The following is a 15259-nucleotide window of genomic DNA, read 5'->3' as shown; positions in this document are numbered from 1 at the left end:
TCTTGTAACGTAAAGAGAGCTCCAAGACAGTCCGCTCCTGCCATTCCTTGTGAGCGGCGCAGTTTGCGCGGCTCGAACAGAGGGAGAGGAAACTCGCTCCGAGACCGTCCGCTCCTGCCATCCCTTGTGAGCGGCTCAGTTTGCGCGGCTCGAACAGAGGGAGAGGAAACTCGCTCCGAGACCGTCCGCTTCTGCCATCCCTTGTGAGCGGCGTAGTTGCACGGCTCGAACAGAGGGAGAGTACGGGTATCAATCACATTCGCCTCATCTCCTGACGCGGCGGTGGCGCGGGCGAGAGCCGGCGGTTGAGCGGCCGGGAGGGAGAGGGCGAGAGAGAGCTCGAGGGAGAGGTTCCGGCGAGCTCCTCAGTCACAACAGTCTCCGGTGGTCGCTGCGAGCAGTGCTTATTATTGCGCGGCCCGGCAGGGACAGGCGGAGCGACAGCTTGGTCGAAAGCTTCAAGTCGAGCCCGCAGGGTCGACATTGAAAGCTCTTCGCACTCGGAGAGTGCGGTGGCGGCGTGCCCGCGGCCCAGGCGGAGAGCGCAGAGAGGTGGCGGTCTCCGTTGCTGAGCGGGGCGCGGCACGAGCCGCAGGAAAAACGAGGCGTTTTTACAAAAACGCCTCGTGCTCTTTTAGAATACACACAGTAACAGTAATAATGTAAAGGATATGTCGCCGGATAGCGTAGCAGGCACGGATGGCTGAAGGCGGCGAAGACGGCCGGCTTCCTCACGCGCTGTCCTAAGCTTGCTGGTCGCTGGTTTCAACGGCGGCGGCTCTCAAGATCCAGCGATGCGAAGAGCGTCGCTGAAGACAAGAAAATCAGAATTTTAGCCTGTAAACGCTGAATATATACACGCTGGCCACACCCATTCTGACGGTTAGAAGGGTGTGGAGGGCGCGAAGCGCCCTCATTGGTTGCCGCGTTCAGAGCGCTCACCGATAGGCTTAAGCAGTTGCCACCGAGCAGCCAATGAGCACGCTTATACAGCCTGCCCAGGTCTGTCGGCTGCTGCACTGCGTTGACAATGAATACAAAATTAAGGATAATTTTTTGGCTTCAGATCTCGAAGAAAGAAGACTTTCCCGATGCGTAAGCTAACCTTACGCAATACGAGAGACCTCTCGTAAGAGAACTATACAAAACTGATCTTTGATCTCTAAACTTTCACATAGTCATTAAACAAATTTTTGGAAACTGAGAAATTATTATTATTATTTTGGTTTATTATATGTAATTTGTGGTTTTTAGAGTTTATAAGGGAAAATAATAAAATTTGAAGTTATATCTGTCTGACGGCCGAACATAGTAACTAAAATATGCATACAAGTTAACTGTGGTTCAAATATCATACCTTGGTGTCACCATCATTACAATTGTGATTAAAAACTGTGGTCAGATGTCTTTTCACAAGGACAGATGACTATAGCTGTGGCCAATTATATTTTGCTGAAATGTTTTTCATCGGGGACGTTCAATGAGTGTCAAGTTAAAACATGCAAGAGTAAAATATGTAAATATCTTAATGTGAAATATTACAGTCATTATTCAATTCAATAAATATTGCTAACTATACATACATTTGATTCATTCAAGGCCAAAAAAAAGGAAAAAAGAAAAAAAAACTGCATACAGAATCTCACATTTGTCATGTACCACACACAGCACAATAAATATTTCAGGGGTTTCTCAAAACCATCTTTATTCATCGTCTTTTGCCAAATCCAGGATTATTTTTCTAGTGAAATGTCTCTTCCAGGATGTCAAAATCATCATGATTAAAACTTGAATTTAATTCAAGGCTCCACTGTCACACAGTAGACCTTGTGCAATACATTGATTTTGGTAAAAAATAAAATAAAAATAAAAAGACATTGAAGAGAAAGTGAAATACATTTACTTGTAATGTTGTATTATGGATTCACTTTCAAAGTTCACTTATTAATGCAACCAGCATACTGTGGACATGATCAGGTAAATGTTACCTGAGACACAGAAACAGAAGTACATGTACTGCGATTGTTTCTCGGGGTCTATTTCTTTCAGTTTAGCGTGGTGAGATCTGGTCAGTTTCTTTGACTATGGGCTTTAGGTTTCATTCCGACACCCACTGAGAATCGCTTTTTGTGATTGTTGTGCTGGATTTGTTATGATTATTAGTTACAAGTATTTATTAGTTGTCATTAACACGGTTAACCAATGAATTTAGAATGATAAAACGCACAATTATGAGACATGACCAGTGAACCAGGATTGTTAAAAAACAGGACTTGGTGTTCCTGTTTGAGAATGGTGAAAGATTTTTGAGAAAAGACAGTCTTTTGTTTTCTTGTGTTTAAAACTGGAAAATGTTCATATTGTGCATATAACATGTAAAAAATATCTGCAGTCTGAAAAAATACACACCATAAATATCTTTATTTTTGTAGTGCTTTTTTATTTTATTTTATTTTATTTTTTATTAACTTGCGCACTCCCAGGTTGTCTGTGTATGCGTGCGCTGATCTGTAGCCAGGGTCCAAAATTAACACTCACAAAGTGCCGGCAAGAAATTGTAAGAAATACATTCTGAATTTCATGTGTGAGTGATTAAAATACATATAAACTATTAAAATCTACTAAAGAATCACAAATTGTGCGACTTTTATGCAACAAAAATACATTTAAGAAAAGCTGTAAATGAATTATTATTATTTATTTATTTTTTAAATACGTTTTTAGTTTGGGCATGTTCCTATGGGACGTTCTGTCAAGCTTGTCTGCTTAAGCAAATGCAACCAAGTTGGTGTGGAGCTGAGTGAAGAGTCAGCTGACCTGTCACTGGCAAGTGTGGTGTATAAGTTCATTTTGGACCCTGGCAGTGGCCCTTACTTCCCTCTACATCTTTATATAACACTCTCTGCGGACACATTGATTGTCTGTGCAATGACTTTGAGTCTGTTTAATATCTATGTTGGCATGTACGTTTGTATGTGTAATCCAAAACATGTAAAACCATTGGAGCAATTATACTGGAGCACTGATTGAACATGTGGTGCATTTTAAGGTGCGATTCTGAATTCATGTCCATTTTTCAACGGCAAAAAAACTAAAACAATTCTGGCGGTTCCTGATAATCAGTAGAGGTATGTGAGATTAAAAAAGCATTTGCAGCACACAGGGATGTCTCTAGAAAGATTAAAAACACTACAGTAAAACAAGAAAACCAGGACAGAAACAGCTGAAACAACATCACAGACACATCCAAAAGCATCCCTGAACATTGAAGGGTTGACCACTGACCTCAGCGTTGTGTGTATTTACGTGTGTCAATCACCCAGACAATTCAGAGTATAACTGACAGCAGTCCTGGAGGTATAAATCGGCAAACTCATAGCACCAACTAGTTCAAGCAGAAGCATTGCCTTGGTTTATCGTGTGACTGCTATAGAAGAAAAGAAAAATTCAACTGAACAGAGTTCCATCCCAGCGGTTTAATGGATCTAACAATGGCTGGGTACTAATATAACCTCGAGTTCCTCTAAGCAGCTCAACACAAGTCCAAACAGAGTATGATTTACAGGGAAGTTTTTGGCACCTTAATAGAGGCATTATGAACTAATGTTAGTGGCTGCTGGCAAGAGAGTCTCTCATGGGCTTAAATGTGTGTTTCTGCTGACTTGACAGTCAAAAATGTTTTTCCTCCTTATACTAAAGTTTATAGAGGTCAACATTTGAGATCATCATCATCAAAAAAAAAAAAAAAAAAAAAACCTTTAATGTACAACGTATAACTGGAATTTACTCTTTCTGTGAACTCTAAGGTATCATGAAGGTCTGATTGTCCAGTAAGCTTTTAGGTGTACTGACAAAAAAACAAAAAACAAAAACAGGATTTTACAGGATTTTGTAACCACCATTAAAACCGATACCACTTGCGATTAAGAAATTTTTTGTTTACCTTTGCCACTTTTTTTTCAGAGAACAGTTATAATTCCAAAACCGTGTTTCCACCGCAAGAACTTTCTCCAGGAACTAGGGACTTTGGGGTGGTACTCTGTGTGTTTCGACCACAGGGACCAGGGTCTAAATGAAGTTCCGGGTAAAAATTTCCCTTTCAGAAAGTCCCTGCTTTCTTGGTAGTACTTTTTCAAAGTTCAGGAACTTTCGGGGTGGAACTTGGGCGCTGAACATGCTGATTGTCTGATTGTTTCAACCACCATTTTTAAAAGCCTGTTGTGGTGCGTGCAATAAGTGTTGTTTGCTATTCCAATCAACAATGGAGTTTAACAAATACGACCAATGGACCGACGACGAGGTTCAGGCTTTATTAAGGTTATATGTGGAGGACTAAATCCAGTGGGAACTGAAAAGTCGTGCACAGTCCTATGTCACTGGACTAATTTGCCTAATCTTCACAGTACTTTAGACCGCGATGGAAACGCAGACAGCAACAAGTCTGGGGGAAAAAAAGTTCCTGGGACAAATTGTTCCAGATAATTTTGGTGGAAACGCAGCTCTAATGAGCTGCTTTGTTGTCTATTGCCTACATATGTTTCTTTCAAAGGAAGCATCACAAATGAAATGAAACCTGATAAGTGATATAGTATTTGTATGGCACACAAAACATCTGGCTATGTAGGACACTCCAAATCGGTGCTTCGCACATGAACGAAGGGGAAACTCACAATTGATCCAATAGAGTTAGCATGTTGCTAAGCTATGCAATACTTAGATACATAATGCACACACATATTGGGTGAAAAATTATATTGCTAATTAGCTTGACGTGTTTGATCTATATACTTTTTGGCATTGAATTATTTTTTCTCTCTGAAAGATCTCTCATCAACTTGTCCCCCACTGAGCTTGTCACAGTGCATTCTGGGATTTCCTTTAATCAGAAACACTACATGCAATGCTGCCTTAGAATTTGACCAAAAAATTACATCTTAGAAGGCAGTACCATTGTCTCCGAGGGTGCTCTTTGGAATTCTCAGTGGTTTCTACAACTTTCTCATAAAACATTTTTTAGACACAAATTATTGATAATGTTAGAGTACAGAGCTATAAAATGAATGTGGAGAGCAGCAGATCATTAGGTCTTGATAGAATTTGATGAGAGTTCGTATTGAAATTGAATGACTTTGAATGAAATTGTTATTGAGGCAGCAAATATGTAATGTTACTGTGGTCTTCCTCTCAAGAGCAGCAGGTACATTTAAGTTACCAAATGTCTTTATTCGCTCACCATTTAGTGATCTTTTCTAGGACAAACTATTGAAATATTAAATAGACCTCAGTCGTGATTTTTCTTTTGTACAGTCTCAATGTAGGGATATGTTGCCTAGGTAGGCAGCTTATTGAGTTTTGGAACAGAACTATTACCAACCTATGTCTTAATGAGAGCATGAAAAGACCTTTCAACCAACAGATAAGGGAAGTGAAAGGAAAAAAGGTATTGCTATGCCCCTTTGCAGTGTGGCGCTATTTGTCTTTTTTTTCATGACGTGACATGAAACCCATGTCATGAAACCCATGACATGAAACCCACTTAAATGGCATCAAAGACTATGATCAGAAATAAAACAATTTATAATTGAAAAAAAAAAATAGAGTAACAGAAAGTTTTTTTTTTTTTCAAACAAAGAGTGAAAGAAAACAAACTGTAACGCTATTCACATGTACCCGCTTTGTAAAAGGAATGGTTCCATTCAAATTAGGCCAGAGAGCTACTCCTAAAACTATGGAATGAAATGATGCTCAGTAGTGACCAGGAAAAGGAAAAGTGTTCATGTGACCAGGAACAGGGACACAGAGTTAGAGGGGAGGTCGGATTTGTGGAGGTTGGTGTTGGTGGGAGCAGCTTGGCCTGACTGGTTGGCCATCAGTCTTCGAACACTTCCAGGAAGAGGGGCGGAAAGAGCTCTGTGGGACATTCCACCTTCATGTGCAGGAAACGGCTGGCATGGCAGGCACCAATCATGCGCAGGTCTGTCACCTTCATCAGCAGCTTGGGCCAGAAGTGAGCCACCTTGTGCTTACGGTAGTTGATGTAATGTTCAAAGGCCAAGAGGAACTCCTCCTGACAACGCTCTATCCGTTCTACGCTTGTTAAACCTGGACGATCTGCCGGTGAAACAGAGGAGAAGAGATGATGGGCGGTTCCAGTTTAATTTTAAAACAAATTCACTTTAAATAAAAAAGCAGGCCTTAAAGGTTAAACGTGATTTTATAAAACTTATTTCTATTCTAGTTTGAGTCATTTAACATCCTGAAGAAAAGTGGGTGTAAACACCAGTCTGTTGAAGTGAGTCTGTTCATAGCGTATTTGAAAAACAAAACAAACAAAAAAAACACTTAAGACATCTCTCAAAATAACTTTATGTTGCAGGGAAGAAAGTCATACAGGTTTAGTGTGACATGAGGGTAAGTAAATGATGACAATGCCACAAACATGCCAACACAATTTAAATAAGAACTGTGCAGCGCTACATTTACAAGGTATAACAGGTACATAGGTGCCATCAGTGTGCTAGAAATTACACACTTTAAACAAAAAAGAAAATTCCATGCCGAATTAGAAGGGACTATTGCAGTCTAGCTGTTATTGTTTTTCTGCATGACCAATAACATCTGATGGGTTACAGTGCTGGAAACATTTTATGTCTTAAAGCAGAAAAATCATAAAGAAAAAAGAAAATCATCTCCTTTGTTCTCTCACTAAAACCAAATCAGAAAGACCTTTAGGACACTAGTTAAAGCCCAGTTAATTATCAAAAAATTGCTTTAAGCCACTGATTGGTTAGGCCAGCTGCAACACTGGACAATCTGTTTAAATCTGCAGGAATCGATAACAAATCCATATAGGAGTGGACGTGGGCATTGAAGACTTTACCTATTAAATGTGACATTCTCAGTTGAAGTGTAATCCCATTTTAATAGCGTTATTAAGTAGTTTCTCCTCAGTGGCCTGTGTAATCCTCGGTAATCGGCACTCAGGAAGACTCGCTGCAGCTGGCCTTATAGCTTTTAAATGTACTCCTGGTGGAAGTCACGAGTCATATTCACAACTACTGTAACATTAATCAATCATGAAGGAAAACAAAGACTTTGAACAAAGAGGTTCACAAGAACTAGTAGTCTATAAGCTTTTTTTTTCATTGTTAAAAATTCTAATTTGATTCATAGTACATCCTTCTTTATTACAGCACTGACATGTATGCATTCCTTGTTTTTATGGTCATAAAAAAGAGTTGTTGCACAAAGAGGAGATTTTGTGCAATATTTGCAATATTTTAGTTGTTTTTTTGTGTGTTTTTTTTTGTACACATTTGACCACAATGTGATGGATAAGAACAAGAATGAATTAATTTGATTAAATTTGAGAAATAAAGATGGCACTAACCGGAGGAAAGCAAAATCACGGCTTGGAGCAACGCCACCTCAGAATCATCGAGGTTGAAGGAGGACAGCGAGACACCCAGATCAAAAATGGCATCTGAGACCACACCCAGACCCCCGTTCTTGAGCTGGCCCCGTGTGACAGCCATCTCCCCATTCAGCGTTAGAGTCTCGCTCTCGGGATCATAGCGCACCGCCGCTCGCAGAGACATGATCTCCATACAGCAACCCTTCAGTAAAATGATCTGGTCCTCACATGGTAGCTGAACAATTACACAATAATCACTGTCATAATATGTATTATTGTGTATCCAAACACGGGCCACTGTCAAGCTTTAAAATGGATTCATTTGATCACATGATTAATGATCTCATCATTAAATTATTTACCTCATTTTGATGCATTTTCTGCTTTGATTTTTGTACAGAAGGCCTATAAAAATTTACATCGACCAACCATTTGGATGTAAGCTAGGTTTTGATACTGTAATTTCCTGCGTTCAATCGAAAAAGTTCTTACTCCCAACTCATCACATATTGATGGACACTTGGCCAGGAGGCCTTGGCATCACTTTTTTTAATGAACAGGGAGGGTACCCCTTTAGCATTTTTCAACATGCAAGGTACTCTATTGCTTTCAATAAAAAATCTTTGGCAACATACACAGATACTATTGGCATGGGAATTTTATCGTCATGATAAAATTATGTATTTGTGTATAATATTGCCATTATGACATATATGTAATTTATATAGAAATTTTATTTACATTACACTATTTATACATTTTTTAACACGTAACCCAATCCTTAAACCTAGCCATTTGTATATTATATAATATAAAACACAGGCTATAAAAGCCAGATACAACTACATTCACAATTTATTTAAAAAGTACAAATATTCCAAGTGTTCTAAGGTCAAACAATTTGTTTGAGAAACAGACCCAAAAGCGATCACTGTCTCGTGTCTCCATCCACCGTAAAGCTTAAATCCTCTGAACACATTTAAAAATTGACGCCAGAATAAGCGTTGGCTCTCGTATGCCTCGTGACCGACTGCATCAAGCAGTCACATTTGGGTGTATATTTTGAATGACATATGACTGTGTGAGTTCATAGAGTGGGAACAGTTTAATAAATTAAAACCTTCAGGTTCCACTCTGTTCTTCACATAAATATTTCATATGGCCTCAGAGAACTTGAAATACGACAAGTTGTCTGTTATAATTTTATACTGTTTTCTGCAATAAATACCTATGACTGCACTTTTATTTGCCTGTTACGTGTTTTATATTTTTTAGAAGTGGTTAGGTTTAAGGTAGGGGAGGGATTAGGTGCTCCAAAATATCTAGGAAATTATAAATTACACTAAAGAGGTACCCTGTGTGTTAAAAAGTAACGCGAAGGGGTCCTGGCCAAGCATCCATATGTTACAGGTTAGGAGTGAGAATGTGTTTTTTGATGCAATGTACAACAGGTTTCTTACCTCGCAGAACATGGGCAGCTTTTTGGCAAAATCTACAACACGAGTAATTGCGGGGGTGATAATTTTTGTAAACTGACTGAAGGCTTCTATGTCCACTTTGCTCCCTTCTGGTGCGTTGACGATGGGTGCCGAACCGATGTCCTCCGGCTGAAACGAGAAGAAGGGGAGAGGTAGTGTGCTCAGTAACACGGGTACTTATAGGAAATGGACATTCACAGAGACAAAGGTATGACACAGCAAATCCTCATTCCCCTCTAAAGCACAAAGAAGGCCAGAGTTATAGCAAGACATTTCACCGAAACAAGAGTGGAGCCCAGTTATTAAGAGGGAAAAGAGGAAAGATGAGAAACTTAAACTATCAGAGCAGAGAAGCGTCTTTGATAGCTCCTTCTGCTGGGGAGCTCATTGACTAGGGTTATCCACTGATATTTGGATTTTTTTATAATTTTTTTTTTTACGATTTGTAACCTTCTGACCAGAAAATTGTGATGTGAAAGACAGAGCAAAAAAAAAAAAAAAAGCCAGACTGAGGGTAAAAGAAGATTAGGAGCTGAGTACAGCGCCAAACCAGCCTGATGTTCACTTTTGATATTAGGCAATTATTCAGCTTTCCTCTTCTGTGTACACCTTCATTCTGACACAGTGAGCAGAGAGCTATATAAACACTCCAAACAAATGCCTCGAGTATTCAGCATGTCAATGTATCCGCAAAAAAACAAACAAACAAAAAAACGTGACAGAAATGGAAGCAGCTGAGAATTTGAGAGAGCGTTCTTTTGGACAAAAACATAAATAAATGTGTTTGCTCTACTGGTTCTTACCTTTGCTTCCTTCACCCCCACTGCACTCTGGTCAGAAGTACAGAATAAATTACATGTTATTTCATTAAGTAGCATTGCTTCCTCGACCTGTTGGGCAATCAACAGGGATCGTGAAGTTTCAATGAAGAACCCGAGTCAAGTCAACTAAAAAGAACAAGTTTAAACTGGACAGGTGAGAGTGCAGACAGAAAATGACAGTGAGAAAGTGAGTTTGCGTGGGGTTTCCATGGATTTTGAGGCTTTAAAATCATCATTGTATATTATTATATAATACAATCGTCATATAAAATTACATACAGAATAACTGCATACAGAAATTTAGGATTCAAAGTACAAAAACATTTACTGCAAATTGGCCATAGTAAAACTTGAAAAAAGTTTTAATACAAATTTTGCTGTTAATTTTATGTTCTACCTCACAATATATGAAAACTAGGACTGGGCGATTTATCTTACATTTTTGTGTTTATATTTTTTAGCCCTTTGACGTTTTATGATACTTGCATGAAATCTGAAGTGGCTTAATAGTCTGTTCAAACAGACAATGGGCTTAAATCATAATTCATGAGCAGAATACATTTTTGTAAAAGTTGTCTGAAAAACCATTGCAACAATTTGCGTAAGAATGTTTTATGAACAATTTACATATAAATACATTTTTACTTTTAGTTCTTTCGCTAAACATTTTGAATTTATAGCAAAAATGGACCTCATTCATAAAACACAAGCAGAGTGAATTTCTATGTATCAATATACCACATAATAAGCAGTAATATTTACTTAGATATCTTTTTGTTACTTCAAAGTATTTTTTTACCTCAAAGAACATTTTTTGAGTAATGCTAACAAATCTCTGAATCAGAGTTATGAAACAAACAGAAATGAATTGACCTTGCCAACGCTAATATATTTTTTCATACTGAAGTTTAAGTGACGTTTGTAATTTACGCAACTCTACTGACAGAAAATTCACATGCACGTCATCTTTAAATTTGTAATCTTAATGCTGTAACTTACAGAATTAAGAAACTTGTGGAATGACGTACTTTGAGGTAAGCGTAATTGCCAAATAGAAAGCGTCAAACATTTTAAGAAAGCAAGTAAATTTCCCATGGAAACCCACAGCAGTGTTAAAAGAGTCCTCAAACAGAGCTTCAATCGGTAGAGGACAGTTAGATTCAAGAGAAAAGAACAATTATGAAACCATTAGAAACTTGGTTAGAAAAAGACAGAAGAATATCAGGAAAGAAACAAACGTGAGAAAACAGTTTTGGGTTTAGCAAACAGAGCTTGAGAAAGAAGGACAAAGGTGTTCCATTAAAGTTAGTGCTGCTGCCTTTGTGGTAGAGATTCTCCAGCGTCCATCTAACACTCCCCACTCTACAAGGAGATACAAAAACATGGACATATTAACAATGGGAACAGCGGTGAGGAAGGGCTTGGGAATTGTGCGGGAAGGGTTGGGAAGGGGAATCTAAGGTTGTGGTAGGGTAAAAAAAAAAGAAAATAAAGAAAAATATAATCGCACCCAAAACAAACAAACAAAAAACATCCTAAAACACAAGATACATCACTGTACATCACTGATGCAGTCATCAGGGAAGAGACCTCTCACCAGGAATTTACGCTTCTGTTTCCAGTGGTTGCCTTGAGCGTTTGTGGCCATATGCGCCTCTGTGACAACCCGGATCAGCTCCCACTCCTCCTGCGTGGGCTCCGGCCGGTCCCACACCGTCTTCTGCATCTCCTCGCGCCGCCGCCGTTCACGGTTCTCCTCGATCAACTTCCGCTTGGCTAGACGCTTACTGTCATCCAACACCACTGGAGGAACAACAAAATGTTTGCAAGAGCTATGCACAATGTCTGTCTTTTTAACAATCAAACACAAAGCAACTTTTTGTCAATGTTGAGACAGCAAAAGTGCTTGTACTTACAGAATCATCAATTAACAGGGGCACAAGGCTATTCAAGTGTTTTTGACTTTAGAACACTCACAGTCTGTTGCCATGCCAACAGCAATGCATTTCTTGAAGCGACATTCTTGGCACTGGTTGCGGGTGACTTTGTCAATGACGCACTTTCCCTCGTACTTGCAAGCGTATGTTGGGTTTAAGTTCTTCTGAATTGTGCGTCGAAAAAAACCCTTAAAAACAAGAATTCATTTTTAATTGCCGAGCATGACCCTTCTTATGAATATCATAATGAAGAAGTGTAAACAGAGTGTGATGTGTATTGTACATTAATAAAATTTGTCATTAATGCACTGCGTGCTTTTCTAAGAGAACGGAACAGCTGAACTCAAATACATTTGAAACACTCACTTTGCAGCCCTCACAGGTAATGCAACGGTAATGGTAGCCAGTTGCTTTGTCCCCACACACAACACACAGCTCATCCTTGTCCAGGTAACTTGGTATGTACCCTATAAACAGTTACAAGTACAGTAATGTACACATTTTATTAAAATAAGCAAATGTAACATGGAAATCTCAGCATAAAAATAGATAAAACTGCTTGTGAAGTTATAAAACAGCACTAAAACTCAAGATACAGAACAAAACAATTTTACAAAAAACACATTTTTAGTCTCTTAAGAGGAGGTGCATTCTGTCTTGCCATTTAACCACATTCATTAAGTTATCTTATCTTAAAAATCTTAAAAAATATATTTTAATCAAATAATTAATTTATAAAAAATAATTCATTGAGATAATGTGTTATTAACGTGTTAATGTGTTATGAGATAATTAACATAATATGTTAAGTTTTGTGGAAAAACTCAAGAAAGAAAAAATATAAGAGAAAATGTGAGCCATGTGAGAAAGAATAGAAGGAAAAAGTATTAAAGGAAAAAACTTATTTTATCAGAATGTTCTTATATTTAGACAAAAACCCAACAACAACACAAATAGGTTTTAAGACACACATACGTTCAGGCAGCTTGCTGCAGCTCAGGAATAAATATGTGATCAATAAGTCTTTTGATGAGGTCAGTGGCAGGACAGGAGCTCAAACCTTCTGTTCCTCTGTCTGTGTCCTTACAAATCAATACAACATACCCCAAACCTCCATCCAACCCTGAAGATCAATACACGACACAATGCCAAACTAGCTCCCTGAACATGTCTTAGAAAGAGGCACTTAATTTCAGTTTACTACTATAACATTATAATGACAGCTTTTCCAATACTGGCACAAATGGAGGATATAATAGAAAACATATTGATAAAAAAAAAAAAAAAAAATACAAAAATGACACTAACACATTTTGAATCAGTCCTCAAAAGTAAAAAAAAAAAAAAAAAAAAAAAAAAAACACACCACCACCAACAACACTATTTTAGTCATAAATCAAAATATTCTTAATCAGATCTCTTAAACACAACTTTTTGGACTGAGATATTAGACTACTAGACGTGTACACTGTTTATATGTTTGCAAACAGTCAACCACCAAAAAAAAATCAACAAAAGAAAAGACAAAACTTTGGTACCAAACAGCACACCTCTATGCTTCTTCTAGAGCTTGCGATACCTTTCCTGTGCGGCCCCTGCATCCACTGCATCTGAGAGAAGTCTGGCCTGCCGTCAGAGTAGTAGTCTGGTTGGTGGTAGTGACTGAGAGGCACCTCCATGGAGCATAACTCACTCTTGAACACAGGGTTGCCATTGAACGGGCACCCGTATGGTTGGCTGGGCGGCCAGGCCTGCTCCATGCTGGGAGGATGGTGGTGTAAAGGCTGTGGCTCACAGTGAGTGAAACCAGGCCCTTCTCCACCATACATGCAGTACTCACCTCCGGGCGGCACTGCATATCCCCCATTCACGCCGTGGGCTATGTCATACATGTCTGACATGCAGAAATTCATTATGAAAATCTTCAAAGGCACAACCACACACACAAAAAAAAAACTATTTAAAAAGCTAAAGTCAATGCAACAAAAAGGGTACAGTTAATGCACTTCGATTGGCGGTCGCACTGACGTGCGTACAAATATCAGAGCTGACATGAAGTCATGAAGCATACTACGTGAAAAGTGTCTGTAGGACATCAGCTCTTATATATGGAGAATCAACCCGCCCCACTTGCCCCTCACCCTGCCAAATTGGGTGAAAGATTTTGAGCACGCTCTCTTAATCTGACACCGGACAAATCCAAGAGGTTGAACAGCCGGAGCGACACATCCTCAGATAGGAAGACTGTCATACATGTCACGTATGTATGACGAACCGATCAAATCATGTTAAACTTGCCATCAGACCAAGGGTTACTAAAATGGTAAGATTACAATCACAATCCCAAAAGTCAAAGTTTATTGATTTCAAATATGAGGCGGTTTAGGCACTGATCTTAAGCTGTGATCATATTGATTGTTATTTGTCCTAATCCTAAATGAAGCTGTGCAGTGACACATGTGAGGGCTTCAGCCATGGGCAGCATTTACTTATGCATAACATCATAGAAATAACCACATAATGAATAAAATGTGGACCTGTTTTGCCATCAGTCTGTCTGATAGTGTCCTACAGAACAAAATTAACAAATTGCTTCAGATGAGGTCTTTTGATTACAGAACTGACTGTTCAATAAATATTGTATCAGGTAATTGCATTTGATAATTACATCTCCTAAATGTCAAATATATAATTTTAATTGACATTTTAATTAAAAAAAGAACCATATATTATACTTATAAAAGTTTTAGTTAGTTAGTTAGTACTAAACTTAAAAATAAAATTTTAAGTTATATACAAGTAAAATCTATGGACATCATCTGTGGCTTTCTGTTTATTACCACAGAAGATAGAAGATCATTTATTTTGAAATGTGGTGAGTTATGAAGTATACTGGACTGAACCACTGTGCACTTGTCATTCAAGTGCATTTACATACATGCTTTATAATTTGAAAAATGAGGTTAGCATATTCTGTTATAATTTTAACTGCAATACAAATGTAACTTCTATATAACTTGAAATACATTCAAATTATATTAAGATGGAGTATAAAAAAAGAAGTCTACAATACACTTTTTTTCACTCTCCCAAGCTTCAATCGAGATACTGTAGCATCAGTATAAGTACTGCTGTCTCTATAATAGCTTCGGGAACACACAATAAAACAGTGCACGATATCAAATTAACTCTGAGGTGGAAACTGGGTTATGACGCTGAGAGTTAAGACAGCCAAAGTGACCAGCAGGTAACAGCTGTTTTTAGCAAAGGCTCCTGAGGCAAAGCCCCTCTACAACAGAGCCTGATACCAGTTTAACTTTTTGATGAGGTGACTGTCTCACATAAGCTTAATCTTTACAAGGATTTCATAAAGACTTTAACCGGAAAAAACAACATTCAGATACATTAGCAAACATCTGAACAATCTGGCAGTGCTTGAAAACAAAGCAGAACCTCCAAATTGGGTTGCGGAATATCATTATTTAGAAATATTTATATATTTTCAGTATGCGATTTATAATATACAAAAGATATCTATACAAAATACATTGAGGAAAACAAGAAAACATCTAAAAAATATATTTTTTTCAGGTTAGAAATCTTGAAAAG

The 15259-nt window shown here is 38.3% G+C and overlaps 1 protein-coding gene across 10 annotated transcripts in view; it reads right to left on the bottom strand.

Moving 5' to 3' along the window:
* Positions 1-690: 690 nt before the first annotated feature.
* Positions 691-15259, bottom strand: part of thrb (thyroid hormone receptor beta) — a 252796-nt gene continuing 238227 nt past the window's right edge. For 6 of the 10 annotated variants that reach the window (XM_081375851.1, XM_081375849.1, XM_081375850.1 and 3 more), the window contains 7 exons: positions 12017-12117; positions 11691-11838; positions 11311-11516; positions 9696-9782; positions 8875-9021; positions 7391-7649; positions 5734-6111 (listed from right to left, as the gene is read on the bottom strand). In XM_081375851.1, coding sequence (XP_081231977.1) covers positions 5870-6111; positions 7391-7649; positions 8875-9021; positions 9696-9782; positions 11311-11516; positions 11691-11838; positions 12017-12117 — 1190 coding nt within the window. In that variant the 3' untranslated portion in view covers positions 5734-5869. Of the gene's footprint in view, positions 810-5623; positions 6112-6347; positions 7027-7390; positions 7650-8874; positions 9022-9695; positions 9783-11310; positions 11517-11690; positions 11839-12016; positions 12118-15259 lie in introns of those variants that run through there. The other 4 variants (XM_081375848.1, XM_081375854.1, XM_081375856.1 and 1 more) reach the window with 4 other exon arrangements.

Source organism: Scardinius erythrophthalmus (assembly GCF_964197995.2).
Source record: "Scardinius erythrophthalmus genome assembly, chromosome: 10".
NCBI classification, from domain to species: Eukaryota; Metazoa; Chordata; class Actinopteri; order Cypriniformes; family Leuciscidae; genus Scardinius; species Scardinius erythrophthalmus.
The sequence above is the reverse complement of the archived record's forward strand: the minus strand, read 5'-3'. Positions and strand labels throughout refer to the sequence as shown.